The sequence below is a fragment of the Platalea leucorodia genome (assembly GCF_965183815.1).
Source record: "Platalea leucorodia genome assembly, chromosome: 7".
NCBI classification, from domain to species: Eukaryota; Metazoa; Chordata; class Aves; order Pelecaniformes; family Threskiornithidae; genus Platalea; species Platalea leucorodia.
The window spans coordinates 42,658,520-42,686,484 of NC_138829.1; the positions used below are offsets into that span (position 1 = coordinate 42,658,520).

The following is a 27,965-nucleotide window of genomic DNA, read 5'->3' on the forward strand; positions in this document are numbered from 1 at the left end:
CATAAGTAAATCCTTTGCCCCTTTGGACAGTTTTTCAGATGTTATGAAAAAATATTAACTGTTTGGATTTAAGAAAGAACCCCAAACCAAAAGCCCTGGAGTTTTGAGGAGAAGGGAATCTACTTAAAAGCACTAAAGGCCCGGAAAGGTCCAGCAGAGAGAGACATGTAGCTTTTGTTTCTAGTGTGAATTCTTCCTCAGAGGCGAGCTACTGGAGAAAGACAGATAGCCTTTTCTAGAACCGGATCTGGTTAAGAAGTTGGTTTTTGCTGTCTTTTTGGTCACAGTCCCACATAAGCATTGTGAAAGAAAGGCTGATGCTGGTAGCTGGGAGTTTGTCAAAGGCTAGCCAGGATGAGACTCACAGGAGTCCCTCACCTCCTTGTGTAGCCTGGCCTAAAAGAAGTAGGCAAGAGCTATAGAAGAGTCTTTTCTCTCCAAAATTTCCCAACAAGGTACATCATAGACAATTTCAACCTTGTCTTCTAAAATTTTGTCCGCTCTTTTATCTGAGAAGCCACTGATTGATAAGCTTAAAATAAGGTACTCAAACTGTCAAAATGGGCATCATGAATGAATCTTTAATGTCTGCCAGGGATGGTGTGGTCATGTTTGTCGGAGTCCTCCTGTTATTGCAAAGATCTTGGTATTGCATCAGCTTTGCAAAGTCTGTGGGCTCCCTGAGGCACTCTGGTTCAGTTTCACTTTTCAGCTGTTTGCCCTCTTTGGGGATTTTTTTTGTCAGGGTTAGATACTCTGCTTGACTTTGCCTGTGGACTTTTCAATAGTAAATAGTGAGCACCTGTTCCTTTCTGGTTTTACCAGCCTCAGACTGGTCAGAAAACACGTATTACTTGAGACAAGTGAAACAGTTCTCTGAGGATCCCTCCTACAGCCTGCTCCACCTTCTGCATGTCCCTTGTCAGAATTTCTGATGCACCCTAGAATCTCAGAACATCTGAACCAAACTAGAAATAGAAGTTTCTCAGACACTGGCACAATGTTTTGGGTTCCTGGATTCTGTACATTCTGTACGTTCTGTACATTGTTGTACATTCACACTAGACGTCTTGTCCCAGGTGCCTGTGGTGGGACTACTACTAGGTCCTGTTCTAGCAGAAGCACTTGACAGCCAGTGTCTGGCACAGGCTCCCTGCAGCACCATGCTCTGCAGCACTTACTGGGGGGGAAACTCCAGTAAGCGTTCCCCTTGGGCAGGCGAGGTGATAGAGGCCTGGAGATCGGTCCTCCCTTTTTCTTTGCTAGAGTTAGTTAGGAAGTAGTTGTTTAGCAGCTGTTTTCAGGAGAGCCAGCCATTACCTACCTCTTTCTCTACCTCAATTAGACACTCCTCAGTGTTGTTTAGTTAGACTTGTGCTTTGTTGAGTTTGGTGGTTTTTTTTCCTTGTGGGCAGACATCACCTTCCATAGCCTTGGTGCTACCATAGCCCTTCATCCCCAGGTCAGACTTTCCCAGGGGAACTGCTCAGGAAACATCAGTTCAGCCTCTGCAGAAGCTAACAAAACAGTCCAGGTTTAGCCACTTTCAGACCTGTTTTCTCAGTTTTGGGACAAACAGCCAAGGTTGTTTGTCTGATTCAGGGTCTTTTTTTGCCAGACACAATGTTAATGTGAATGCTATCTTGTGTCTCTTCACATTTTCACTCAGAAGAGTATCGAGGGTAGATTCCTAATCCTAAAATCATTGATAACCAAAGTAATTTTCATTCAGTGAGAAGTTGTAAGGCTAGAACTGACTATTGTGCATTTTCCTGATATGTGTGTGTAGAAGGGGAAGACAGGTCATGGGTACTGTGAGTGTGTAGTGTCACCTCCTGCAGTTCTCAAGTGGTCATTTAGTATCAGATATCTGGGCTTATTAGCAGCTGGACCTGTGTGAGAGCTATTTGCCTGCATATCTGCTGCTGCACAGGTTACTGCAGAAAATGGAAAAGTTGTGTGTCATTTTTATATCATAATTTGATGACACTGCATTGTGTTTAAAACATCTAGATGTTAGCATTTAAGATGAATCAATGTATGTCCTAATTTGGAGGAGAATTTGTTCTTTTTGTCTTGGTTTACTCAGAAGTTTTGTGTTTGTGGAAGGGTTCTGAAAGCAGGAAAATGTATATCCACCTGACAAGTATATGAATGAAAGTGGGGAAACATCTACCAGCAAGCAACTCAACCGCCCCTACCTTCAAGAAGAGGAAAATAAATAAAATTTTGTTTAAATAGAAGGTTTTTTAAAGTTAGTTTGTCCACAACTGGAGTGCTGCAACGGATGGCTATAAACTCTTCAGAAGGGACAGGCAAGGAAGGAGAGACGGTGGGGTAGCCCTGTACGTTAGGGAATATTTTGATTGTCTAGAGCTTAACGATGGTAACAGTAGGGTTGAGTGTTTATGGGTAAGAATCAGGGGGAAGGCCAACAAGGCAAATATCATGGTGGGAGTCTGTTATAGACTGCCCAACCAGAATGAAGAGGCAGACAAAGTATTCTGTAAGCTGCTGGGAGAAGTCTCACGATTGCTAGCCCTTGTTCTTGTGGGGGACTTCAACTTACTAGATGTCTGCTGGAAATACAACACAGTGGAGAGGAAACAGTCTAGGAGGTTTCTGGAGCATGTTCAGAGGAGGGCAACGAAGTTGGTGAAGGGTCTAGAGCACATGTCTTATGAGGAGCGGCTGAGGGAGCTGGGATTGTTTAGTCTGGAGAAGAGGAGGCTGAGGGGTGACCTTATTGCTCTCTACAGCTACCTGAAAGGAGGTTGTAGTGAGGTAGGGGTCGGTCTCTTCTCCCTAGTAACGAGTGATAGGACGAGAGGAAACGGCCTCAAGCTGCACCAGGGGAGGTTTAGGTTAGATATTAGGAAAAATTTCTTCACTGAAAGGGTGGTCAAGCATTGGAATAGGCTGCCCAGGGAAGTGGTTGAGTCTCCATCCCTGGAGGTATTTAAAGAACGGATAGATGTGGTGCTCGAAGACATGGTATAGATAGACTTGGCAGTGATAGGTTAACAGTTGGACTCGATGATCTCAAGGGTCTTTTCCAACATTGACGATTCTATGATTCTATGATTTTATGGAGTGTGTGGAAGATAACTTCCTGGCACAGCTGGTGAGGGAGCCAACTAGGGAAGGTGTCCCACTGGACCTCTTGTTTGCGAACAGAGAAGGACTTGTGGGTGATGTGACGGTTGGAGGCCGTCTTGGGCATAGCAATCATGAAATGACAGAGTTTTTGATTCTTGGAGAAGTAAGGAGAGGGCTCAGTAGAACTGCTACCTTGGGCTTCCGGAGGGCAAACTTTGGCCTGTTCAGGAGCCTGGTTGACAGAGGCCCTTGGGAAGCAGTCCTGAGGGACAAAGGAGTCCAGAAAGGCTGGGCATTCTTCAAGAAGGAAGTCTTAAAGGTGCAGGAAGCAGGCTGTCCCCATGTGCCAAAAGATGAGCCGGCGGGGGAGAAGACCGGCCTGGCTGAACAGAGAGGTTAGGCTGGAACTCTGGGCAAAAAAGGAGCGTTTATGACCTTTGGAAGAAGGGGCAGGAGGACTACAAGGAGGTTGTGAGGTTATGCAGGGAGAAAATCAGAAGGGCCAAAGCCCAGCTGGAACTTAATCTGGCTACTGCTGTAAAAGACAACAAAAAATGTTTCTCCAAATCCATTAGCAACAAAAGGAGAGCTAAGGAGAATCTCCATCCTTTATTGGATGCGGGGGGAAACATAGTGACAGAGGACAAGGAACAGGCTGAGGTACTTAATGTCTTGTTTGCCTCAGTCTTTAACAGTCAGAACAGTTGTTCTCTGGGTACCAAGCCCCCTGAGCTGGAAGACAGGGACAGGGAGCAGAATGAAGCTCCCATAATCCAAGGGGAAATGGTTAGCGACCTGCTACACAACTTAGACACGCACAAGTCTATGAGACTGGATGGGGTCCACGTGAGGGTACTGAGGGAGCTGGTGGAAATGTTCACCAAGCCACTTTCCATCATGTCTCAGCAGTCCTGGCTTACTGGGGAGGTCCCAATTGACTGGACGTTAGCAAATGTGATGCCCATCCACAGGAAGGTCTGGATGAAGGATCCAGGGAACTACGGGCCTGTCAGTCTGACCTTGGTGCCAGGGAAGGTTATGGAGCAGATCATCCTGAGTGCCATCATGCGGCACGTACAGGATAACCAGGTGGTCAGGCTCAGTCAGCATGGGTTTATGAAAGGCAGGTCCTGCTTGAGTAACCTGATCTCCTTCTATGATAAGGTGACTCGCTTAGTGGATGAGGGAAAGGCTGTGGATGTTGTCTACCTGAACTTTAGTAAAGCCTTTGACACTGTTTCCCACAGCATTCTCCTAGAGAAACCAGCTGCTCATGGCTTGGATGGGTGTACTCTTCGCTGGGTAAATAACTGGCTGGATGGCTGGGCCCAAAGAGATGTGGTGAATGGAGTTAAATCCAGTTGGCAGCCGGTCACAAGTGGTGTTCCCCAGGGCTCAGTATTGGGGCCAGCTCTGTTTAATATCTTCATCAATGGTCTGGACAAGGGAATTGAGTGCACCCTCAGAAAGTTTGTAGACGACATCAAGTTGGGTGGGAGTGTAGATCTGCTTGAGGGTAGGAAGGCTCTACAGAGGGATCTGGACAGGCTGGATTGATGGGCCGAGGCCAACTGTATGAGGTTCAACAAGGCTCAGTGCTGGGTCCTGCACTTGGGTCACAACAACCCCATGCAACGCTACAGGCTTAGGGAAGAGTGGCTGGAAAGCTGCCTGGCAGAAAAGGACTTGACGGTATTGGTTGGCAGCTGGCTGAACATGAGCCAGCAGTGTGCCCAGGTGGCCAAGAAGGCCCATAGCATCCTGGCTTTTATCAGAAACAGTGTGGCCAGCAGAACTAGGGAAGTGATTGTCCCCACATACTTGGGCCTGGTGAGGCTGCACCTCGAATAGTGTGTTCAGTTTTGGGCCCCTCACTACAGGAAGGGCATTGAGGTGCTGGAGCGTGTCCAAAGAAGGCCAATGAAGCTGGTGAAGGGTCTAGAGTACAAGTCTTATGAGGAGTGGCTGAGGGAACTGGGGTTGTTAAGCCCGGAGAAAAGAAGGCTGAGGGGAGACGTTATTGCTCTCTACAGCTACCTGAAAGGAGGCTGTAGCGAGGTGGGGGTCGGTCTCTTCTCCCTAGTAACAAGCGATAGGACAAGAGGAAACGGCCTCAAGCTGCGCCAGGGGAGGTTTAGGTTGGATATTAGGAAAAATTTCTTCACTGAAAGGGTAGTCAGGCATTGGAACAGGCTGCCCAGGGAAGTGGTGGAGTCTCCATCCCTGGAGGTATTTAAAAGATGTGTAGATGCGGGGCTTAGGGACATGGTTTAGTGGTGGACTTGGCAGTGCTAGGTTAACAGTTGGACTTCATGATCTTAAAGATCTTTTCCAACCTAAACAATTCTATAGTTCTATGAACCTATGATTCCGATACTTTTGGTTGTTGATTGGGGTGCTGTAGAGCTCTGTTTTCTTCCAGCCTACAAGTAGTTGCTATGATCTTCTCTCATTTGTGCACTGCTTAGGCTGCCAAGTCATAGGTATCCATGCATAAGTGCTGTGTGCTATCACTCTCTTATCTTAAATAGCTAATAACTCTTGGCACCTTGGTGTGTACAGCCTTCCCCTAACACACACCTCTGGTGTTTAACTATCAAATATCCCTCCCCTTCTCTCTTCATACTTTCCCTTTCAGGCAATGAGGAAGGTGGGGCATGGATAAGCCACTTGCTCCTCAGCAGGTGCCTCCTTAAAGCTTGCAGAGGTACTTCGTGAGTCACTGCCAGCTGTTGCCTCTAATGCTGAAGTGACATCCGCATCTGACTTGTACGCAGCTGGGAGCACGATGGGATCATACTGGAGTGCTCGTGAGGTAAGAGTGAGGAAATTCAGACCATAATCCATTAGAAGATGAAGATGACCTGAGGTGGGTTTGTGACTGGGATTCTGGTGCCTAGAAGAGGACTTGGGAACTGTTAATCCAAATTCATATATGTATTTACTTATTTATGTCAGGCTGACTGATAGCTTTGCTGATATTGGCTGCCCTGTGGAGGCACTTTTGGTGCTGGAGGGAAGTTCAGCTGCAGTGAGTGATCGATGTGGAGGCTGGGAAGCAGTCTGAGGTGCCTCACAAGAGCTTGCTGTGATTTGGGCTGAATCTGTGGTTTGATGCAAGCATTATGTAAGTTGGGCTCTTCCATAGCACAGTATCTGCCAGCTATGACTATTGTCACATGCTGTGCCCACATAGCTATGCTACCAGCCGCCTGGTAGTGGTGTACACAGGAAAGTCACTGACTAAAAACAGTGATTAATCATGGACACAAAGATGGTCCTAGTTTGACATTTGTGCATGGCTGACACCCAAGAAAATCTTGATCTGCCTTTGTTCATAATTTCTGAGACTACTTTTTTTATTATTTACTTTTTCTGTGGAACATAACCAGGTTGGAAAAGCCCTAAAATTGCTTGTTGGGCTCCAGGGAGTCACATATTCTGTCCTCTCCTCAGCTCTGAAGTTAACCTGCTCTTTGACTACAAGCAAGTTATTAAATCATTCTGTGCCCTGCTTCCCCTGCTGTAAAATGGAGATTATAGAGCTTCTCTCCATAACACGGATGTGTGTTAGCATAAGCGTGCATTGATGCTTGGAGACTTCAAATGTGGGATCCCCATGGCTTAACAAATATGACATGTATGTCTAACAAAATTGGTTAAAGAAACACTAAGGATCTCCAGGTTCATTCTTTTGAAAGGAGAGGGGAGTAATGAACAGAGTCTGGCAATGGTCTTTGTGTGGAAACTGCGTGTACAAAGCAAGGAATGGGACTGTCCTCTCTACTCATCCCTCTGCCCTTAACCACTGAAGCAACCTCATGAGAAAGAGTAAAAGTAGAAGCTTCTTGGTGACAAGGGGCAGGATAATTGTTTCAGCCGGAACCTGAATCCAGACAAAAGACATTAAAACATGCCCTCCTGTTTTGGAGTGAGACATAAAATACGGACCAAGGTCGGCTTATTGTAATTCAAGAGTGATAGGGGAGTTTGCATCCAACTTCTCAGCTGGGTCAGTTCCTAACTGGAAAATGAAGAGGAGTGACATGATTCCCCTAATGGATTTAATGCAGCCTTTTTGCTAGCAGAGAGTGGGAGAGGGATTAGGTAATGACCTTCAGTGAAGCAATAGCTAAAGTTTCAGGTATCTGCAAGTATAAATAATTTGTTTGGGTTATGTCTAGTTATTTGTCTTTCCTTCTGTGCTTGGCATTTCAGCTAATGATCTTTTTGCAAATATCCAACATCTGGTTTGGGTGGGGAAGTTTTGTTAACATCTCTTCCTAAGTTGTTTTCTTTGGTGCAGATTCTGCTGCATTTGTGCTGGTGGTGCCTCACCAAACAGTTTCATTCTCCTCTGGGGTCATGACTCTTTTGAACATAACTAAGACATTGAAATCTGCAGCATTGTGATTATATGTTTTACCACAGATTGTTTCTGTTTCCTAACAGTTCTTTGTATCCCCTCATTCTCCTCTTCCTGACCACAATAGCTGAACACCTCACAACCTTTCGTGTATTTGCTCTCCACCATTTCTGAGAGCAGTTCCTGATAAAGATTTTAAATGGAAAGTTGGAATTTTTACTAAATAAAATTATCTGCTTTCCATGTGAAATTTCAACTGTTCAAGAGAATTGAAAATTTATTTTGGTTTTGTCTACAGATGTTTAATGGAGGGGTTTCTTATGCAGACTCATTCTTTGCTAGCTTATTTTTCCAGCTTAATTATTGATAAAGATTTCTTTTAAATTAAAATATCCTGTCATGTAATGCAAGCATTAATTGTATTTAAAACCGTTTTACCGTGCTATCCACTCTGCTGTTATTTCTCCCATCAATAGCCTGCACAGAGGGAGGAGTATTTCCTCTTTTTCTGCCTCTTTTTTTTAACTCTACGTAGACATGGTTTTAATTTCCAAAGCAGTGCAAGTAGTTCATCTTTCAACTTTGCTGCATGGCTTTGAAAATTGCATCACGCACTTATGAGAGGGCATGTTTTATGAAGCATAAACAATTTAAAATTCATGCAGGTAATAACTTTGTCATTTTCCTGCAGAGTGAAGAATGCCCATGCAGCTCACTCTCCGTAAAAATCATGAGAATGAGAAATCTGAGAAAGGCAGATATGTGTGAGTATCACAGTCTTTCCTTGCAGTTCCCAGTAGTTCGGTTGTGAAAGTAGAGAGTATAAGCAAGCACTATAACTTGTATCTGTACATGAAGTGTCACCATGAAACCAACCGTGGTTTCAAATATTGATGCATATTTGAATTCAGACTATTCTTAGAATACACTTTTGTATGAACAATATATTCCAGTTTACAGAATGTTACTATTAGTGGAAATATAAATGTCTACTGTGGTATACTGTAAAGTATCTTAACTGCTAACAAGCTTCAGAGCCAGTTTTGCTGAACAATTTCAGCTGTTAATTCTCAGTTGCAGTTTTCGATGTGCTGCAACGCAGGCTGCATCTCTGCTTCTCGACAAAAATGCCGGCACTGAAGTTAAGTGGCTGCAAGAGCCTGTGGAGTAACATGGGAGCTTTGGTATCATCTTCTGTACCTGTCTATTTTTTTGCAGACAGTAGAAATACATACAGGTACCTCTGAATTTCTATTTGCTTAATGAAAAAAAAAAAAAAAAAGAGGAGCATTATATACCTTATTGTTAAACAACTTTTTTTCTGTCAGTTGTTTACTGAAATGTATTTGAAAAAAACAGTACTATTGAAATGTTTCTGGGGACTTGGTGGAATGGGTGGAAGTTTAAGTGAAAAGAGGGAATCTCAGTGGTTACTTAGGTAGGAGAAAGTGGGCTAGGTCAACTCAAATACCTGCCTCAGAGAGAAAGAACAAGACAGGAACACAATGGAAAGGAAGTGAATACATACCTCATATTTACTAAGACCAAGTGAAGTCAGCAAGAGCATTTGCCTCCATAGAGATTACTATTCAACTCTTGCTTTTCTACTGTTGAGCCTAGCACAGGAATATTGCCTTTTCTTGAAAACAGCATTTCTTCAGAGAAGAACAAAAGGATGGGTCAGCTCCTTCTCTGTGTTTTTAATCTCAGCTGAGCTGTTTTCTGGCATAAATGATACCAGCACAAGGAAACGCCTAAATTGCCCTGACAGCCAATAGCATCAAGATAACCACCTACAGAGTTGATAACCTGATAATTTGCCTTTGGTCTTAAAATCAGGGGTGTTTATTTCTTTCTCATCATTTTATAATGACTGGAAATGACAGCCTTTACATTCTTAAGGACCAAAGCACTTCCAGAAATCCATAGCTATTTATCTTAACTCTTTATCTTTTATTAGTCTTTATCCTGTATCTTTATTTTGAGCAGAGGTTTGACTGCCTCATTGCAGGTGTGAAGCTATATCACTGGAGATTTGCTTCCAAAGCCAGATGTGGACGAAGGTCTTTGCTGGCAAGAGCCAAAAGAAGCAGGTGTCAGGGTCTGAGAGAAGCAGCTTCATCCATTATGCATCCCAGTTGCCTTTCTTTATCATGCAACAAGAGCACCGCATTTTATTTTCCCTCTGAGAATCAAGAGCAAGTTACCTGTGGCACAGCAGAGAGCCAGTGAGATTTTATCTGCACCGTACCTGTATGCTGTCTCAGAGCACTTAATTTTGTTAGTGGATCCATGCCAGGTAGTGTGATACACATCACAAGAAAGGAGACTGTTAAAAAGCATTAAATTGAATTCGAAAAACAGTGTGAGACTGTAGCAGGAACGTTTACTTGGCGGCCCTTCCATTCTTGACAAAAATGTTGTGCAGGGAGGTTTTAATATCTAAACAATGAGAAAAGTCCTTAGAGGAAAAGATCCAAAGGCACCCGTTAAAAACCTCTGCCATGGAAGAGAGAGGTATCGGCATGAACAGCAAAGTTCACTTTGTAGTCTATACCAAGTTCAGAGTGGCTTAGGCTGAAGTTCATTTATGGGCAGTGAGACAAGTGGAGACTTTGAAAGCAAATTGGGGAATCCTATTCAATGCATTTCATTGCATATGAATAGAGACACTTGAATGTAGCAACAATGATTTAAGAAGAAAGTTAAGATAACTAGTTAGGCCTACATATCTGTATTTCTGTACCTATTTACTTTGCTAAAACTAGTCTTTGCTCAAAAATGAATTTTTTAAAAATATCTTTGTGGGAATGTATTTGCCATGTAATTCATGCACTTATTCAAGTATTTGTAAATAATTGAAAGATATTTAGCTCAAAATATATTTTAGGAAAAGCAGAATCTGTTGTACTTCCCACTCGCAGTTATTTGTTTTAGCTACTATTTATGTATAACTTAAATTTTTTAAGAGAGACAGAGATGAGGACAGAGAGCTGGAAAATGGCACAGAAATAATTCAAACTGCAGAGCCATCAGTGCTTTGCTGGAGTCAAGAGTCTGATTAGACCAAGCTATGGTTTATGGAAGACAGCCTGTCAAAGATGAGTACGCTTTGCTCTTCTTCAGCTGCGGCACTGTGCAGCTAAAATGTCCTCCTTGTGCAGAGGGACTGCTACCCACAACCCGTAGCATCCATTCCTCCTTAGGTCTTGCACATGTCATATCATACAGGACTTGGGTTTTTATTATAGGATAGCTGTGGCAATCATCTATAATCATGATCTCCTGACCTTTTCCCTTTGTGTCAGACAAAAGATTGTATTTGTACATGGTGTGAGCATAATAACAAGAATTAGGCTACTAGTGTGTGTTGAAATCTGATACAAACAAGGCTACCTCACAAATCAAAAGGTTTTGCTTCTACATTATGTAGGTTATCAGGCAACTACGATCTGAGTAGTACATACCATTCCCAAGACACTGCTGTTGCAATTTCTGGGCAAGTTTGAGTTTGGCTGAATTTTCCCTATCAAAAGTCATAAGAATAGTGATACCAGACCGGTCCAAATGTTCATCTGGATCGACAGTACATCCCCAGAACTGACCTACAATAAATGCTTTTGGGCAGGGCAAACACCAAGGCATGCTTTTCCCTACCCCACTCTCCCAAGAGATCTGTGATTCAGGAAGTCTGTGGCTCAGAGATCTGGCTCCTGAGTCAAAAGTGATGCTTGCATTTTATTGCTGTACCCAAAATGCTTGGCACTTGGAAGCCACTAAGGGATTTTACTTTGATATCTTTCAGCTCACTTTGCACTGGACAGGAACCCAGATGCTCTTTCTCAGTGTCATAGGAAAACACCAAGCCCAGTTTCAAGGTGTTATTCTTTGGGGAGATCTTCATATTTATATTGCTAATTAAATAGTTACAGATATTTCTTTTTTCTCTTCTTTGCCTTGCATGGGCAGCAGAAATGCCTACTTGAGAAAAGCTGGCCCTTTTAAGGCTGGCACGAGAAGGCCTTTTCTGCACATTAGTTAGGGTTAGCTCTTACACAAAGACAACTACCCCTTTGTATTTATTCCAAAAACGACAGAAAACTTATCATTAACAGCTGCATGACTGCAGCTGTCTCTTGCATTAAAACTGCAGAAGCTTTGTGGCTCTCACAAACCTTCATAAACGCATCCACCATTCCTGCAAAATCTGGATTCACTGCCTGGATGGTGCTGTTTCTCTGCAACTGTACAGGATGGTATGAGGAGATTTTGGAGAGAAGTGTTTAATTGCCCACAGTCTGAACATTGGTCATCCAAGCAGGCTGGCTTGAGGCAGAGGCAAAACAGGGAGCCATTGGCAGCATCAGGAACAAGAGTCGCAAGCTGAGGTGACTGGGCTCTCCACGTTCCTGTATCCCCATTGCAGTGCACAGGGACACAAGAACGGCTGCGCTGGATCAGACCAAAGGTCTCTCCTGCCCTGTGTTTGAGAGTGGCCAGAGACAGGTGCTTGGGGAAGAGCATAAGAGTAGGGCAAAAGTATATAATGCACTCTGCACGATGTGTTCTCCCAGCATTTGATCACGTCAGAGCTGGTAACTTCCCAGGCCAAATACAGTTTTTCTATGAATGCAGAGATACCTCCCGTCTCCTCTCAAACCTAGATAAACTCTATGCGTCAGCAACAGTCTTTGTCCAGCCTCTGGTTTCCACATCACAAAAAACCTTTCCTACAATCTCAATGCCTCATCCTTGTAATGGCAAAAATTAGTTTTTGCCTCCACTGCTGAAAGGCTCTGAATTTGTTCTGCCATCCAGTGACTTCCCATGAGCTTCCCTTACTTTCCTTGTCAGTTGACATAGTGGAGAATGACTTTCAGAATGCTTCACACACGTGGGAAAGGATTGGTTGTTGCAAAACTCTTGTTTGCTAAGCGCTAGTCCACCAGCGAAGTTGACTGGAAGAGGGCGTAGCTTTCATCTCCAAGTCCCCCACCCATTTCTTCACAGATCCCCTTAAAGCCGCCTTTATGCAGGGCTCTGCATTTCCACCATTAACCATGGGAGACTTTCTTCCTGAAGACACTGCTCTGATGGCCAAGTACCACTGCCTTTCACCCGCTGCGTGCCGATTATAACAAGAATTAGACCCACGCTGTGTAAATTGCGCAGAGTAGATCTTGTTTTCAGCATGGCTGCCCAGACCTGCCTCGCTGTGCACGGTCCTGTCGGAGCACACCTGGCATTCGCTGTTCCCAGAGGCTGCCACAGCAGCCACAGCAGGGCACGGGCTGCCTCGTGAAGCTGGCAAATCTGGTTTAGCGTGGCCCTTTTCTTGGTGGCAGAGTTCACTGGTCTTCCAGGAGGGAAAATAAGTATCTTCTACACTGCAAATTGAGGCCTATGGAAGAGAAAACTGTTTGTTTCATGGGCTACAAGTGAAATACAAAGTAACATTTTCTAGGTACATGTATTTCACAGAAATAGTCTCTTCAGGAGACAAAAAAATGCCTTTGAAAATACTGGCTTGCTCTACTTTGTATTTAGCAAAGTCCAAGGCTCCAGAAAACTTTTCCTGGAATGGCCTACAGCTACTTTTTTTTTCCTTTAATATGACAAGCTAATCTCAATCAGCATTCTCATTAGATAAAACCTTAGGCTTGTCTTTAACTATAGTATCAAATCTGGTTCTTGTTAAATCTGGGCCTTGTTGCTATGTAATTTCAAAGCAAACTCCCAATACTACACTGCCCATTGATTTTAAAAGCTGGAAGGCGGTATTACTAATGTTTTTCCTTATATCACCTAAATCCTGTGTAACACCATCATAATAACAAATTCCCTTTCATTGCCATGTTCTCCAAAGGAAACTATTGTGTGCAGAAAGGACTGATTCAAGACATGCACGCAACAAGCTGCTTATACTTCTTCTTACCTTTTTCACTGACTGTAACATCGATGTGAGGGGGCAGCAGCAAAGAGGGTAGGCAGGTAGCATGGGCAGTACCAGCAGGCAGCTGCCTGGGCTGGCCAGCAGTAATGGCATCTTTTCTTTTAGGGTGATAGCACTTCCCTGTGAAAATGGATGTGGTCACTGGCTTTTGCCATGGTTGAGAGAAATACTGGGACATGGTCTTTTGAAAAAGAGCACTGGTGTCTTTGCAAGGCATCTCCTCTAAGTTCCTGATGCCACTGGCTGCTCAGACAGTCTGTGTTTGCATTAACAGAGAGAAATCCTAAAAGCAGCCCAGGACAAACACTTGGCAATAGGAATCTGCACAAGGACAGAGAAGTAATGTGGATATCTGCCAAGTTGCAACAAGGCCTGTAAACAAGGATTTCCTCACTGGTTAAGAAACTGAAACAAACAGGTATAAAAGCAATTGTTAATCACCAGAAGCTCCTCCCTGTGATGTCATATCCTGAAGCAGGGCTTTTCTTACTGTAATTGTAAGCTGGTTAGATCAAGATCAAGAGCTAATTGCACAGCTACTAAGGTACCTGTCCAAATGGAGCCCCGGTCCTGATGTTTATAACAACAAAGTCATAACCACAGTTAATAATATGAGTAACAAATTAATGGATAATCTCAATGAATATGATAGGAATCAACTTCACAGTTGCTGTTGTTAACAACCTCTGCTCCTTTCTATTCAATCTTCTGTTTGGTTTTATCCACTCATATTACCCAACTCTGCTCGCACTCTTCCTCAGTTCATTGCTAGCATCTAAAGACATGCAAAAACCTAGTTTCCCTCAGATCACCCATTTTGTGTTTTCTAGTCTAAGAGGTTATTTTGACGTTTTTCTCTTTCCCAAGTCTTTAATGTATTGTTGACAGAAATGCCATGATAGAGTGTGCTGTATAGAGTGTAGTGTATATTGTACTGTATGTAATTGTATTGCATTGTATATGTGGTAAGAAGTGTGAAGATGAAAAGCCTGTGCTCTGCTTTCATAGTATCATAAGCTGCCACTAAAAAAGACAATGCTATTTATAATCAAGGAGCTCATTAATATGTTATTTGTTTAGGGATCTTGGTCAGGGCACCTCCTTACAGCTCCGGAAGTAATTGCGTCTCTACTGCTAGGTGTCAACGGTTTGTGTGTAGGTACACATGCATCTTCTTGCAGCCATGCTGGCTTCTGTGTACTTCTGTGTGCAAGAACAGAAAGCTGTTCTGGTGGTTAAAGGTATTATGTGTGATGTTCCCCGATGATTTCCTCCAGACTCTTGGTGTAACCTTAGAGAAGATGAGTTTCCTCAATATGTTAGTTCCTCATCTCTAAAGCAAGGAATGCAGGAAGGGCATTAGAAGCCCCACAGGGGCGTTAGGAGGATGAACTGTTTGCTGGCTGAAGGACTGGTAAAAGGAGTAAACAACCTTAGATAAATGTTAGGCTCATCTCTGGCTCGACGGCAAAGGTGAGAGCAGCTACCGTGCTCTAATACCATACCAGCACAGGTGGTATTGCAGCTGTTGTCCTTCATTGAACAGGAATGATCTTTAAAGCCTTTTGTGATGGTACTACATGTTCCTAGTAGACTTCATTATCCTCTTGTTTAGAGGAGACTTCTAGTTAACAAGTGGTTGAAACAGGTTTTAAAATGTTTTATAATTTTTTAAAATGTCAAAACCTGTTTTAAAACAGGTTTGAAAAGGGTGGAGGCAATGGAAATGAATAAGGGAGAAGTGTGGGTGGAGAAGAGAGGCTGAAATCAGTAGGTGATGATGGCAGCTATGTAGAACCACACAGTGCTTTGAGAGGACACAGGTCCATGCAGCGATTCATGACCCTTCACTCCTGCCACTTGGCTTGCAGAGTTAAAAGGCAGTGGCAGACTCTGCTCATGACATGACTTTCTAGTTTGCATTTGGAAAGTTCCAGCAAAGGTGGATGGATGTTTCTGCAAGAGCTGAGACACATTTCATGAAGTGCTGTGCTAATAAATAACATAGATAGCACAAGACTAGTATGCAGTTTCTTTCAAACTGATGTAAGCAACTTCAGCAGTTGTCAACAGATAATGATGATGAAGTATGTGCTTTGACTTCTGAATAGGCTTTCTATACTTACAAATTTCTTTGGGCTGAGCTGTGTAACACCTCACCACTTATGAAACTAGGCTGACTACTTGTATATTTGTGCAACTAACTTTCTTATTGTGTGATAACCTGATGTATGTAGAGTATTTGGTGGTTAGGATTCTCTCTGATACTGCTAAGAAGATGATGGTTTTTCTAGCAGGGAGCAGTGCTGGGCATCTGCTCCTAAGTGCATAAGAGAGTTGATGTCTCATGAACCTGTGGTGATAAACTGAGACCCTGAAAATACAATGAAGAGTGGTGAGACTCGCTCTCTCTACACTGTTCACCCTTTCCAGCCCTCCCATTTGGAGCAAATCTGCTGTCCTTCAGTCCTACACACTGTTTGCACTTATTTTTAGACAACAGACATTTCTTTGTCTGCTGGGCAACTACAGCTGTCTCTAATATCTCCAGCTCTAAGAACTTGTTTTGTAATCACAGTAACAGGTCAGATTTGAGTGTAATAACAGGCAGTTTGGTACTGTGGGATACATGCTGAGAGGCAGTGTGACCAAGTGGGTAACGTGCTGGAAAAGGTCTCATGACATGTTAGCTCCAGTCCTAGCTCTGCTCCAGGCTGCTAAGTCACTCTGGGCAAGTGCTTCCATTTAAATTTATCTTGCTTCTCTATCTGCATTTCCCCATCAATAAAAGAGCGATAACAATCCTTTCCTCTTTTATAATCTGCTTTGACATCCCATGATTAAAAGCATTATACAAAAAATAACTACTGTTATTAATATTTCCACATGACCCACAAGAAGAGTGCCTTATCAGTAATTATGTCATTCTTTCTCTAGCAGTCTCTTGGTTCTCATTCCACACTTTCTTTAAACTTGTGGTGTAACCCATGTGGCAATGAATAGGTGTTGCTTAAAGCAATTTGTGCAATCAAGTTTTGTATGATTTATCTTTCAAGTCTTCTGATACTGTGTGAACATGAAACATCTTCCAGTTTTTCAGCATGCATTTGATAGTTTCCCCCTTACTGTCCACAGCAGGGAAGAAATGACTTTAACATCACAAATGCAGATGTCTATAATTCTTGTAAGTAATATTAGGATATTTTTAGACTTACTACCGCAATTTTAAAATGCAGAATATGTAGATATACCTGTAGATAACAATTTATTGGTAAAGGTGGTTATAAAATAATTTCTTTAGTTCTCTCCCCCCCAATATTTTCTACAATTCTTCCATTGTTTTTTAACATTTGAAAAAGATAATATTAACTTTGCATAGTTATTTCCTCAGATGCTGCCAGAGAAGCAGGTAAGAGAGAGAATATCTGTTTCTTCAGCAACTGTATCTGTCAGTTATGGACTACTGATATACATGTGTTTTAGAGAATTCATTAATTTATGGTCTGGGATATCTCTTTGTTGTATGTACTAGCTATGAATCATGATTTAGAAGACAGGCATTCGATATATTCAGAGTATCAAAGAAGCTCTAAACTTGTGACTTATAGTCTTGTATCTAGATAGAGCTGTGGTGGGATATCTGTTCAGTCCTTCACCCTCTCTGAACACAATAGACCTATAGACAAGTTGAGAAGTCAGTCCATTCTTTACCAAGGCTGTTCACCCTTAATAAGGCCAAAACCAAAAAGTCCCTCAACGTGATGAGCCACATGCAACACCAGCACAGTCAGCAACCAGCGAGGCCTCAGTCTCAACATAGCCCAAAGCAAGAATGCAAATAGAACAGAATAGAATAGAATCATTTAGGTTGGAGAGGACCTTTAAGATCATCGAGTCCAACCATAAACCTAACACTGCCAAGTCCACCACTAAACCATGTCCCAAAGTGCCACATCTGCATGTCTTTTAAATACCTCCAGGGATGGGGACTCCACCAGTTCCCTGGGCAGCCTGTTCCAGTGCTTGACAACCCTTTTGGTGAAGAAATTTTTCCTAATATTCAGTCTAAGCCTCCCCTGGTGCAACTTGAGGCCAATAGATGCAGATAGGGACAAAGTTATCTGAATCTGAAAACAAGCAATTACAGCCAGGCGACTGCATGAAGAATAACAATTTATGGCCCAGAACTATAACGTTTCAGGACTTACCTGGTAACTTATACATACAACATAGATTTAGATAAATTTTGGACCAGATCCCAAATACACGATGTTAAACCTAAGTGCAGGTGGTGAGATTTATCACTGATATCTCTTTGCATACACTCCCAGCCCTGGACAGGAACAAGTGGATGCTCAGTGTCTCCCATGTTCCAGTTCTCTTCCACTCTATTCCTCCCTCCACCATAAAAGGCTTTAACTATTATCAGCTATTAAAATTAAACATGGCCAGGTTGAAGAGGATTGCTTAGACAGCCTGGCATATGAGGAAGAGCTGAAAGAGTTGAGTTTGCTAATTCAACGACAGCAACAACAAAGACTGTCAAATAACAGGGTCATAGTCAGTTCTGTAATGTCCAAATTATTGATACAAAGAGGACAATGATCAGTGGCTCTGTGTGGTCAGAGGGAAATAAATAAATAAAAACTGCTCCAGCTCTAAGAGAGTTAGTTCTAGTGAGAGAGATTTATAAATTTTCTAGGTAACTCATTTCAGAGGGTACTGGTACCCAGATATATATCAAAGAGTGACAGACACAGTAAACTTGATCTTGTTTTAGGAGAAGAGGACCAGCCCAGATGAACCTACAAGGTGTCATATGGAGTTGCTGCCATGTGACGTCCATGTTTATGCTGGAAGGCAATAAACAGGATAATCATGTCACATCAATTACATTGCATGGAAACCAACTAACCAGTCTCCCTGACAGCTTTGACTGTCAGGGAAGGAAGTGATAGGACATCCTTATACTGTACACCAGCCCAAGAGATCAATTCCCAGATATCTGGGTGCTGTCTCCAAAACAATTGCAAACCTCCTTCTTTGACTTGTATAAAGTAAGACTGTAAGTTCATTGGAAAAGTTGTCACCTTCCCTTTCCAAATGCATACAGCATCCAAATAACAAGGCCTAAATCCATACCTAGAGCCTCTGTGTACCGTCCCAATATAATCATCAAAAGGAAACAATACAAAAAGCAACACAATATAATGCAGAGATGACCACAGACAGCTGTGCTACAACTTTTCCCATCCACCCCAACTCCTCCATGAAGCAACAGGGGATAAATTATATTACCTAAGTGGCACTTTGGGTATGTGTAGCTGTTCTTGGAAGATTTGTACATGCTAACAGAGGCACAGATGTCATTAGATCACCCTTATATATGCTCTCTTTTGGTAAAGTGGAACGAGAAATCATGCGTTTCCATAGGTACACCTGTTTTTCAGCTTTTCATAAGCATTGCTGCTATTTCACTGTTCCCACTCTCAGAGTGTCAGCCAGTAGGAACTAAAAAGCAACATATTTTGGCCAAGAGGTATTATTAAGAGGTCAGACTTCCTTTGTTCACCTCAGACCCTCTTGCAGTCATATGTGGTGCAATCTCACATCTATTACTGGAAAATATTTTTTAGAAAGTTATTCATTTACATTTAAAGATAAACTAGCTGAAAATTACTTCTTGGCCAGATATCAACACTGTTGATGCAGACACTGTGGGCAGTTAGAACTGCTGGGCATCTGAAGAAACCATTATCAAAGGGAAACACCGTGGAAATAGACTTGGAAACAAGCTGCAAGCAGTACACAGAAGTGCCTTGGATTTCAAAGAAAATGGGAGTGGGAACAAAATCAATACCAGAAGCAGCTGAACCAACAGATTAACACTCACAAATTTTCTTTCTTCAGAAAATATTCCCAAGAATGTTATTCACCCAGTAAGGGAATAGAAACAAAAATGTTTTTAACGTGTAGCTAAAATTAATATATTTTTTGCCTTAAACATCATTATTTTGACTCAGAAATGCCTCTGACATGCTTTATAAAAACATGTAGTTATGGTACTTTTTCTCACATTCTTGTCCAGGGGGATTTTTCTGAAAAAGCAGGTGCAATATATCATGGGAAATGTAATCTTCTGCAGGAACTGAGGCTAAGCTGCAATACCAACAGTGCACTGCAGCAGTAATTCCAATTTGCATTTTTTGATTGAGATTCAGAGTTTTGAAATCAAAACTTTGCTACTCAATAAACAAAGTTTGTGGCAGGGACACTTCTAGATATCTTTTCTTTCAAGTAAAATTTGGTACTGAATGGAAAGCTACCAAAAAGCTGTAGCTCAGTATGATAGTGAGGACAAGGTCAGCTGACTGGCATGAGGTGTTCCGCTTTTGCTGGGTTTGGAGCTTCTGAAAACCAGAAAGTATTTGCAAATATGATGAATGAAGTTAAAAATATCCCAAAGTCTCACTTACAGGAAGCAGCTAGCTCTGATAATCCATAGGAGTTTATTGTAGATTCTCTACACAAAAATAAGAATAGATACCTGTAGACATTCTTTGGTTTTTTTATGGTGGGGATGGAAGAGTTATGCTAAGGAAACAGCTTGGAAATAGTAAGGCATATTGTCATAACTAAGTAACTAAAATAGGGTGCAATAAGCCACCTCATTCCCTCACATGATGGTTTGCAGCAGACAATATGAAGGTATAGACGTCAATGTTGATGAGTTAATTTGGTAAGAAAAATTCCATAACATACTGGAACAACTCACTGAAAGCAAGCGTGTTCACCCCACAATGTAAATGGGTCTTTGTGTGCCTGAGAATTCAGCTCAAAGTCTGTAAATGTCAGTCACCATTTTGTGAACTAAATTTTGGACCTACAGGGCATAACGCATAGGTGAAGATTAGAGTTGGATTGTTTTGGTTTATTTGTTAAGAGTTCATTCAGCTTGGATTAAAAGCTTACATTGCAGCAATCGTTCATCCTGACATAAATACTATGACTTGGATGTGTTGCTAATATGCGCTTTGCTTTTGGCAGCCAAGCCTTCCTATTTTGTAAGTCTTTTCTACAAAGATATCACCATCAGTTTCTTTCACATCAGAGTAAGCCACAGATAAACACACAGCCTCCAGACTGTCTTTTATCACAAGACTACAACTAATCCTATTTTCACAGTGAAATTAAATGAGCTCATGTTCCAGCTGGAGTCCTCCAGGACTCCCAACTGATCTAGCAGTCTACAGCAACTTTCCTGTGAGTAAGAATGAATGAAAGCATTAAGGATAGATGTATCCGACTCACAAGGAGCACTTATACCCAAGACCCCTTTTGTCTAGTTTTCATTCTTGAACTGAAAAGGAACTCTTTAAAAAAGGGTAGTCAAGACTGGTCCTGAACAAACAGGAAAAGATGAATACCTTTGCCATGCAGACATTCAAAAAGATTGCCAATTTAATAGCAGAATACATGAGAGAGAAGCCATAGTCTCATGTGGACACTCTCATGTGTCTTTTCAGCAATGTGGACTATCATCACAGCCATGTTAAATCTAGCCTCTCTACTTTACATTGTCCTCCCACATAATAACAAATCACATCTGGGTTCTTTGTCCCTATCTACAAAGTAATCAATGTCCTTAGTTCAGCAAAAAGGTTGCCTGAAGCTTCTCTCTGGAGACCATTGCTGATAAATGTCCTCAAGCTCTGTGAATCTCACCTGTGGGCAAGGCTTTCCCTGGCACTGCTCTGAGTCTTCAGAATAAACTTCCATGGGGACTAAGACATACCACAGGCCTTATCACATTGTGCTTTTAGTGCACAGCTCACCTCAGCAGCATTCATCTAGATGCGTGTGAAAGAGCGCTAAGAGCACAGATGCATAAAACAAAACAGGTCTCTGCTCAGAGCGTACGGGAAAGAATGAATCACTGATTACATATATATCAGTCACACTGCTTAATGCATAACCGGATGAACTGCAGATATTGCTGTCTTGATGAAACCGGAACAACCAGGACAGAACTAGAACAGATTCTGCAGGGTGTTTAACAGTGTATAAGAAAATCTATTGGGAATCAATGAACAAAAATGCATTTAAATGTATTTTTCATGATAAAATACCAAAGATGAGAAGTTGTGCCGCCTTCTTCTCATCAAAGGATTACCTCAAAAATCCTGAAGCAAGTCCTGCAGTAAGTAAATGTCTGTATCAATTTTCATATTCTTTATGAACTTCTTTGAATGTACCACAGAACCACTAATAGTCCTGTAAACACAGGTCTAGCTGATATTAAATTTGTGGTTACTGTTCAGTGTCAAGCAAAGCATACTTTGGTCTTAAACTCAATACATCATTGTGCAAAGGTAAGCAGGATATAGAGTAAAATATGGTCCCTATCAGGATGATAAAAAACGCCAAGGTACAATAACTTTTAAGAAGACGTGGGAGACTGTAAGCATGGGAAAAGGCAATGCTGTCTCACACAAAAACTCTGGCAAGCCTTGAGAGACAACTCATCAACACCCTGTGACGGTGCCTGGCATAGCTGTTCTCACCTGGCCAGGAGGCTGTTTGCCTCAGCTTGCAGCTGGAGGCAGTTCCTGGGAGCCCACCCCAAAGTAGCCCCCATGTATTATGAAGATTTAATGCCATACTTATAGTTAACTGTGCAACCTTGTGTTACATTAACACCTTTCTTAGAAATCAGACGTTTCTTCACTATCAAGGCTCGGAGTTTAAATTAGTAAGATAAAAGTGCATTATTATTTTTGCATATTTGTTGATGGTGAAGGGATGTGACTGCATGTTGGGTGAGACAGTCAGCTCATTACATGGACTGGGCTACAGCTGTGTGGAGGCAGCAGACCAGAGGGGGAAGATCCTTCATACCCAGATCCTCTTTAGCCCTTCTATTCTCTTCTCAAGAGCAAAGGACAGAGTTAGCCCCTTATCTAAATGCTCAAAGAGTTAAATAAGTATTTTACCCTTTAAAAAGGTTCTCTTAAAATGTAAACCTTTTTCTTCTCCATTACAGAAATCTGCCGATTTGCTGACTGCAAACAGGGGACATACCAATAATGGGTTTTGTTAGGTAAAACTGGCTCTGCACATTTTTTTTTCTTACCAGTTGTCTTTATTGCAGTAGCTTCTTTGAATCTCCATTAATGACCAGAGCTCCCACCTGCAAGAGGGAACAAATAGTAGTGAGTGCTATCGAATAAGGACCTGTAAGAAAAGTAATAGAAACAACATCTCCTTTTTGCAGCTTGCTGTCTATACAGTGCTATAAGGCTATGCTCTAAGATATTTACAGTAATTTGTTAGTTACAATATGTCTTTTCAAATACAGTTAGTCAAACTGATTGCTATGTAAGCCTGTCCTTGCCCACTGCTTCCCCTGAGACTGTCCGGACCAAAACCGTCAAGAACTGCAAAGATCCAGTGTGGAATGAAACATTTTGCTTCAGGATCCAGAGTCAAGTAAAAGTAAGATGCATAGTGCATTTGTTTTTCTTTTGGGGTGGAGATCTCATTGTGTGATTGGTATGTAGGGTACCATAAAAATAAATATGTGGGTAAGGGGATGTGGAGTAGCATAAAAGATAACCAAGACATTTCACAACTGTTCATATAATGTTCTGTGACTTCTCACTTTTTTTTTTTTTTTTTTTTTAAATCACTGCATTTCAAGAGTAAAGGTGAGAATTCCAGAGTAAACTGAACAGCATAGAAGACGTGTTAGCTAAGTAGTGGAAGTATCAGAGTGCTGTACTTTTTTGTTATTCCTTTGGTACAACCTGCAATAAAAAAGAAAAAAATCACAAAATAACATGTTAAAGTTTGCAAAAGAAGACCAGCTGGGCTTTTACCATGATGATAAATGTTAGAGCTTAAGAAGATTTGCAAGTCCCCCTATCCACTCCCTCCAAAAGACAGCATCAACATCAGAGTCCAGAAATCCACAAAGATCAGTGATAGGCCAAGTAAGCCAAGCTTATGTCACACCTGGGGCAATCAAACTCTGCTTTACAACTTGCACCCTTCATTTCCTAGTGCTTGTGGCAGAGCAGGACAAAAGCACTTCTGCCAGGTGCCAGATCAGCAGGCCAGTCCCCTGGCTCTCCTGAGCATCGATAAACTCCTCCAAAAGAGCATTCAGAATAGCTCAAAGTGTGGCTACACTGCAGGGTCTCCAGTGAACAATCCCTCTTGCCTTTGTCTGCAGAAGTTGTCCATGATACAGGTTCTCAGACTTCCTTCCACAGAGTTAGGTGGTACTGGTTCTGTTTGGTATGGCTTTCGGCTTTAACACATCTGCCCATCTGTGGCCTACATCCAGTGCTTTCCCTGCAGATCTAAAAAAATTCCAACCTCTTTCAAAATACCAGTGAGACACAATTTCACTGAGCCCTGCAGGTTTATCAGGGAGCCAAAAGACAAGGGACAAACATTGCAGCATGGAAACAAACACCCACTGATCTGCAACTCTTGCACCAGAATACCTGCTCCTTGCAATGGTTCGTGGCTGACAGGCCTTTCAAAACTGCAATACCACACATAACAGCTGAAAAAAGCATCTTGGCCACAGGAAGCTGTTTGAACTAGTCCTTCACGGAGTAGTATTTGGGAAGACCTTGTGTTTACTTTGCAGTACATTTACAGCAGGAGACAAGACATGTGGCATTAGCCCAAATAATTTTCAGTGTGTGGCAACAGCAGCAGTGGTTGCTGTGGCTTCAGTGTGGGCTGCACAAAACGTGTCCTGGGGATCTGGGACAACCAAAGCACTCAGGCGTGTCTGTCACTGCTGCCTTGCTGCTATCTGGGCTCAACAGACTAAGTTAAGACTTTCACAGGTTTCTCTGCATACACTGCAATTGCTCTGCTCACTCTCTGAGCAGAGCCGGAGTCTGCTGGTCTGGTTATTTTCTCCTCCCCTGTCTTGTGTATCACTGAGGTATTCATCTTGCTAAATAATGGGAGACAGAGCTCAGTAAAACCGTATAATACACTGTCTCTATGGAAGAGAAAATCTTGTTTGGGTATGTCGGGCTGGTTCCCATTAGGAACGGGAGTGTTTACTGAAAGGCATCTGTTTTAATGAACATCTGACAAAGCACAGTCAGTGAGGAAGGGCTTCCCAGGTTGGTGCTGTGGGCAGTGCTCCCCCAGCTGCAGGAGAGCCACCCTGCCTAGAGCTGGCGACATGCAGCTCTGCCAAGGGCTAGCTCTGCTTGGCACCTGGCTCCCAGCGATGCTGCCCTCATATCCTCTGTCAGGAGAGGATAGAAACGGTGAACTGCCCAAAGAGCCCCAGCTGCTTCCCACATAGCATCCCAGTGGTACAGGCAGTCGTCTCTCTTAGCCAGCCAGCACTCTGTGCATGCCCCTCCTGGCTAGCTAGGAGTAACTGAGGGACTTCAAATCAATTGGTCACTAAGAAAATAAGCCAGCCATTTTAGCCAAATAAGGACAATCTGTTGCAGTATCATGGCTAGGAAAACTGATCTGCTCTTCAGTGTAAGCCTGCCTTCTACGAACTGCAAACTATTGCTTTTAAGCATATCCCCTCTATCACCTTCCATAATCCTTTACAGGCTATTTACGGCTGGCCTGTAAATCAAGTTGTTGTGACTGCTTCTCTCTGCCTCTTGTCGATATGCTTCTCTTAGCAAGCGTGGTGGGCTGGAACCCACTGCTGACCTTGTCAGCCCCAAACAGAACTGTTTTTCTGTCTGAAGCACAACGTGATGCATTTATGTATATGTCCTTAAAGGGCAGCAGCCTTTCTGTCTTCTGACAGCAAACTGCAAACTCAAGTTCACTACAGCTTGCCGTATCTCACTTGCTGGTTTCTTACAGAAATGATGGATGTCAAAATTGAATACTTGGATTGTGGATCGTCTTCCTTTCAGTATATTTGTATATTCAATCACTTATCAGATTTAGTTATGGACCTTCCTGTGATTCATTATGAACTTTTAAGGCAACAAAGCTCACATGCTCACTCTTTTTTGTGCATGTGTTTCTGTGTGAGACCATGTGCCTATCCGTGTGTCTTTAATAAGCATCGAACCTCTTTGCAAGTTTCAGTTAAACCTGATGGATAAGTAAGAATCTCTGAGCTAAGAGGTCCCTGTAATTTATGTGAAAATGAGCTGCTGAATATATGGAGAGAAGCCTGAATTATTTCCCCACTGAGAAAACAGCCATTAATGTTAATTTGCTCAGCACTGTGGGAGGCACCTCTGAGCCAGTCCATGTGCAGCTACCAACCAGGCACAGCAGGGCCTGTCCATCCAAATAGGCAGGTGACAGAGAAGGCAGAAGAGGAGATTTGTGCGGTGGGAGGAAGGAAGAGGAGACTGAGAGGTGTAGGATATAATCCAACGGAAATAGGCCTCTGTTCTGCTGCTTTCTGTGCATTTTGTCACCAATTTAACAAAACCACATCAGTTTCTGTAGATTCCATGGTAATGATCTCCATGTGATCTGTTTAATAATTTTACAGGATATAATTATGCAATCATGTAGTAGTTATATGCCGCTTCCTTAACATATTTTAGTCACTGCTTATATCCAAGGATTTATTTTTTTTTCACCAATAGCAATAAAGTCCTGACCACTAGATGGTTTCCTACAATTCAAGGAAAAGTGGTGACCTCAAACCAAATTAGAGGTCAAACATGTTTTTCAATATGGGAGCTATATATTCAATGATTCTATTAGCCTTTGTCATTTAAATTACTCTGCAGGGGAAAATCAGCAACAAAGCCAACTACTTTAGGTTCAGAATACATTTCTTCAGCTCTATGTGGGTAAAAAGGATGTGCATGCTCTCTCACTTCTCCCCATCCTTTCTCTGTCTTCCTTAACATGCTGAGCACGTCATCTTGTGCCTCCAAAAGGTCTCAAAATAGAGATGTTCCTAATCCTATACCTCTATTCACAGAATATTCTTGAGCTGAAAGTCTATGATGAAAATGCAATCACTAAAGATGACCTCCTCTTCACTGTCCTCTTTGATGTTGCTAAAATCCAGCTTGGAGAAACTGTTCGCTTGACTTTTCAGTTAAATCCAAAGGTGAGGAATAAAACTGCCTTGGCCACAGGAAGGTAATACATTTTTGGTATTACCTCCTAAATAGCTTCTTGTAACGCAATTGTAGGTGGGAGGGTTTATTTCCTATTGGTTTGCACTTCATGTATCCTATAAAATACCTCACAAACCTTGTTCAGCAAAGTGGACAAGGTTTACCTCCCTACCTTGGACATAATTCTGAACTTTTTGCTAGCTCCTCAAACCTCTTAGCAGGGTTTTTCTGACACCAGAGTTCCCTTTTTTCCTCTTTTTTGACTCTGCTGCTCAAATAGGTTTTGTTGGAGACAAAAGACTTAATCCCTGTTGCACAAAGTTTCTCTGTTAGAATTTCTTTTCCTGGGACCAGCACTTGTGAGTTTGGGCATATTCTGGTACAAATTTTGGAGTATTCACTAAAAAACTGATATCTTGCCCTGTATTTCTTTTATGTATACTTGAATATAACAAAAATCTGTGCTGAGGTGCTAAAACCCATGATGGCCAATTACTGTACCTATCTCATTACTTCAGTGTGCCTGAATGCATACATGATGAGTTCAACATGGGATCTGGATGTCTGATTTAGATACTTTTATACATATGCTCTTTCACTGACTTTTCTTATAGGGTATGTATTGGTATTTAGCTCTACAGTAATATTGGCAGGCAGTCTGTATTAACTTGTCTGGTGCCTTGCCAATGTATTGTCCGTGTTATAGGAGTCCTTTTGATCAGAAGAATTGAGAATGCCCTCTGCTGTCCAAAAGTATCAGTCTTCTCATAATGTTACACAACAAAACCAAGGCTTTAGACAGTTTTAAGCCAACAGGTATTGCATGCTTAGGACTGGGCATTGCCTGTGTGACCATTTTACTCTGCCTCACCACTGAATGGACAAGTGCAGTCCACCTGAGAACTGATGGTTAACGAAGGAGGAAGAATACTTTCCAAAATCACTCTAACACGATTGCTTTCACTCATCTAAGCATACCCTAGAGCAGGAGGGAAATATGGTTTTAGGAGCTGTTTCAGGAGTCAGAATAATCATTGACAACCATAGCTAGAGAGAAAGAAAATGAATTCAAATGCTTATAATGAATTAATCTTTTACAGACACAAGAGATGTTGGAGGTTGAGTTTGCATCGGAGAGTATGTGAGTAAAACCCATATGGGGACTGAAGAACTGTACTTTGCAAAAGCAAGCAGTCAAATGCATGCTAGCATTTACTTAATATAGTTTAAAATGCTCAGCATCACAGAAATAGCTGGTGTTTATCAAGTTAGTTGCATATCGGCTAAAACACCGTGTTCCTCATCTACCAAGAATCATCCTGGCTACTAATTTATTCCATTATTTGCTGGAAGAGGGAGAAGGATAATAAGAACTGCAGCCACTGTGCTTATAACTACTATTGTTTACCGTTATCATAAAAAAAATAAGGAAGCCATATTTCAG

At 42.1% G+C, this 27,965-nt stretch overlaps 1 protein-coding gene across 1 annotated transcript in view; it reads left to right on the plus strand.

The window, feature by feature from the left end:
- Positions 1–3,996: 3,996 nt before the first annotated feature.
- LOC309593801 (cytosolic phospholipase A2 epsilon-like) overlaps positions 3,997–27,965 on the plus strand; it is a gene marked incomplete at both ends in the record, with an annotated part of 37,905 nt that continues 13,936 nt past the window's right edge. The window contains 7 exons of the mRNA XM_082318879.1: positions 3,997–4,107; positions 5,877–5,914; positions 7,552–7,615; positions 8,157–8,229; positions 22,777–22,913; positions 26,380–26,511; positions 27,622–27,662. Coding sequence (XP_082175005.1) covers positions 3,997–4,107; positions 5,877–5,914; positions 7,552–7,615; positions 8,157–8,229; positions 22,777–22,913; positions 26,380–26,511; positions 27,622–27,662 — 596 coding nt within the window. The remainder of the gene's footprint in view (positions 4,108–5,876; positions 5,915–7,551; positions 7,616–8,156; positions 8,230–22,776; positions 22,914–26,379; positions 26,512–27,621; positions 27,663–27,965) is intronic.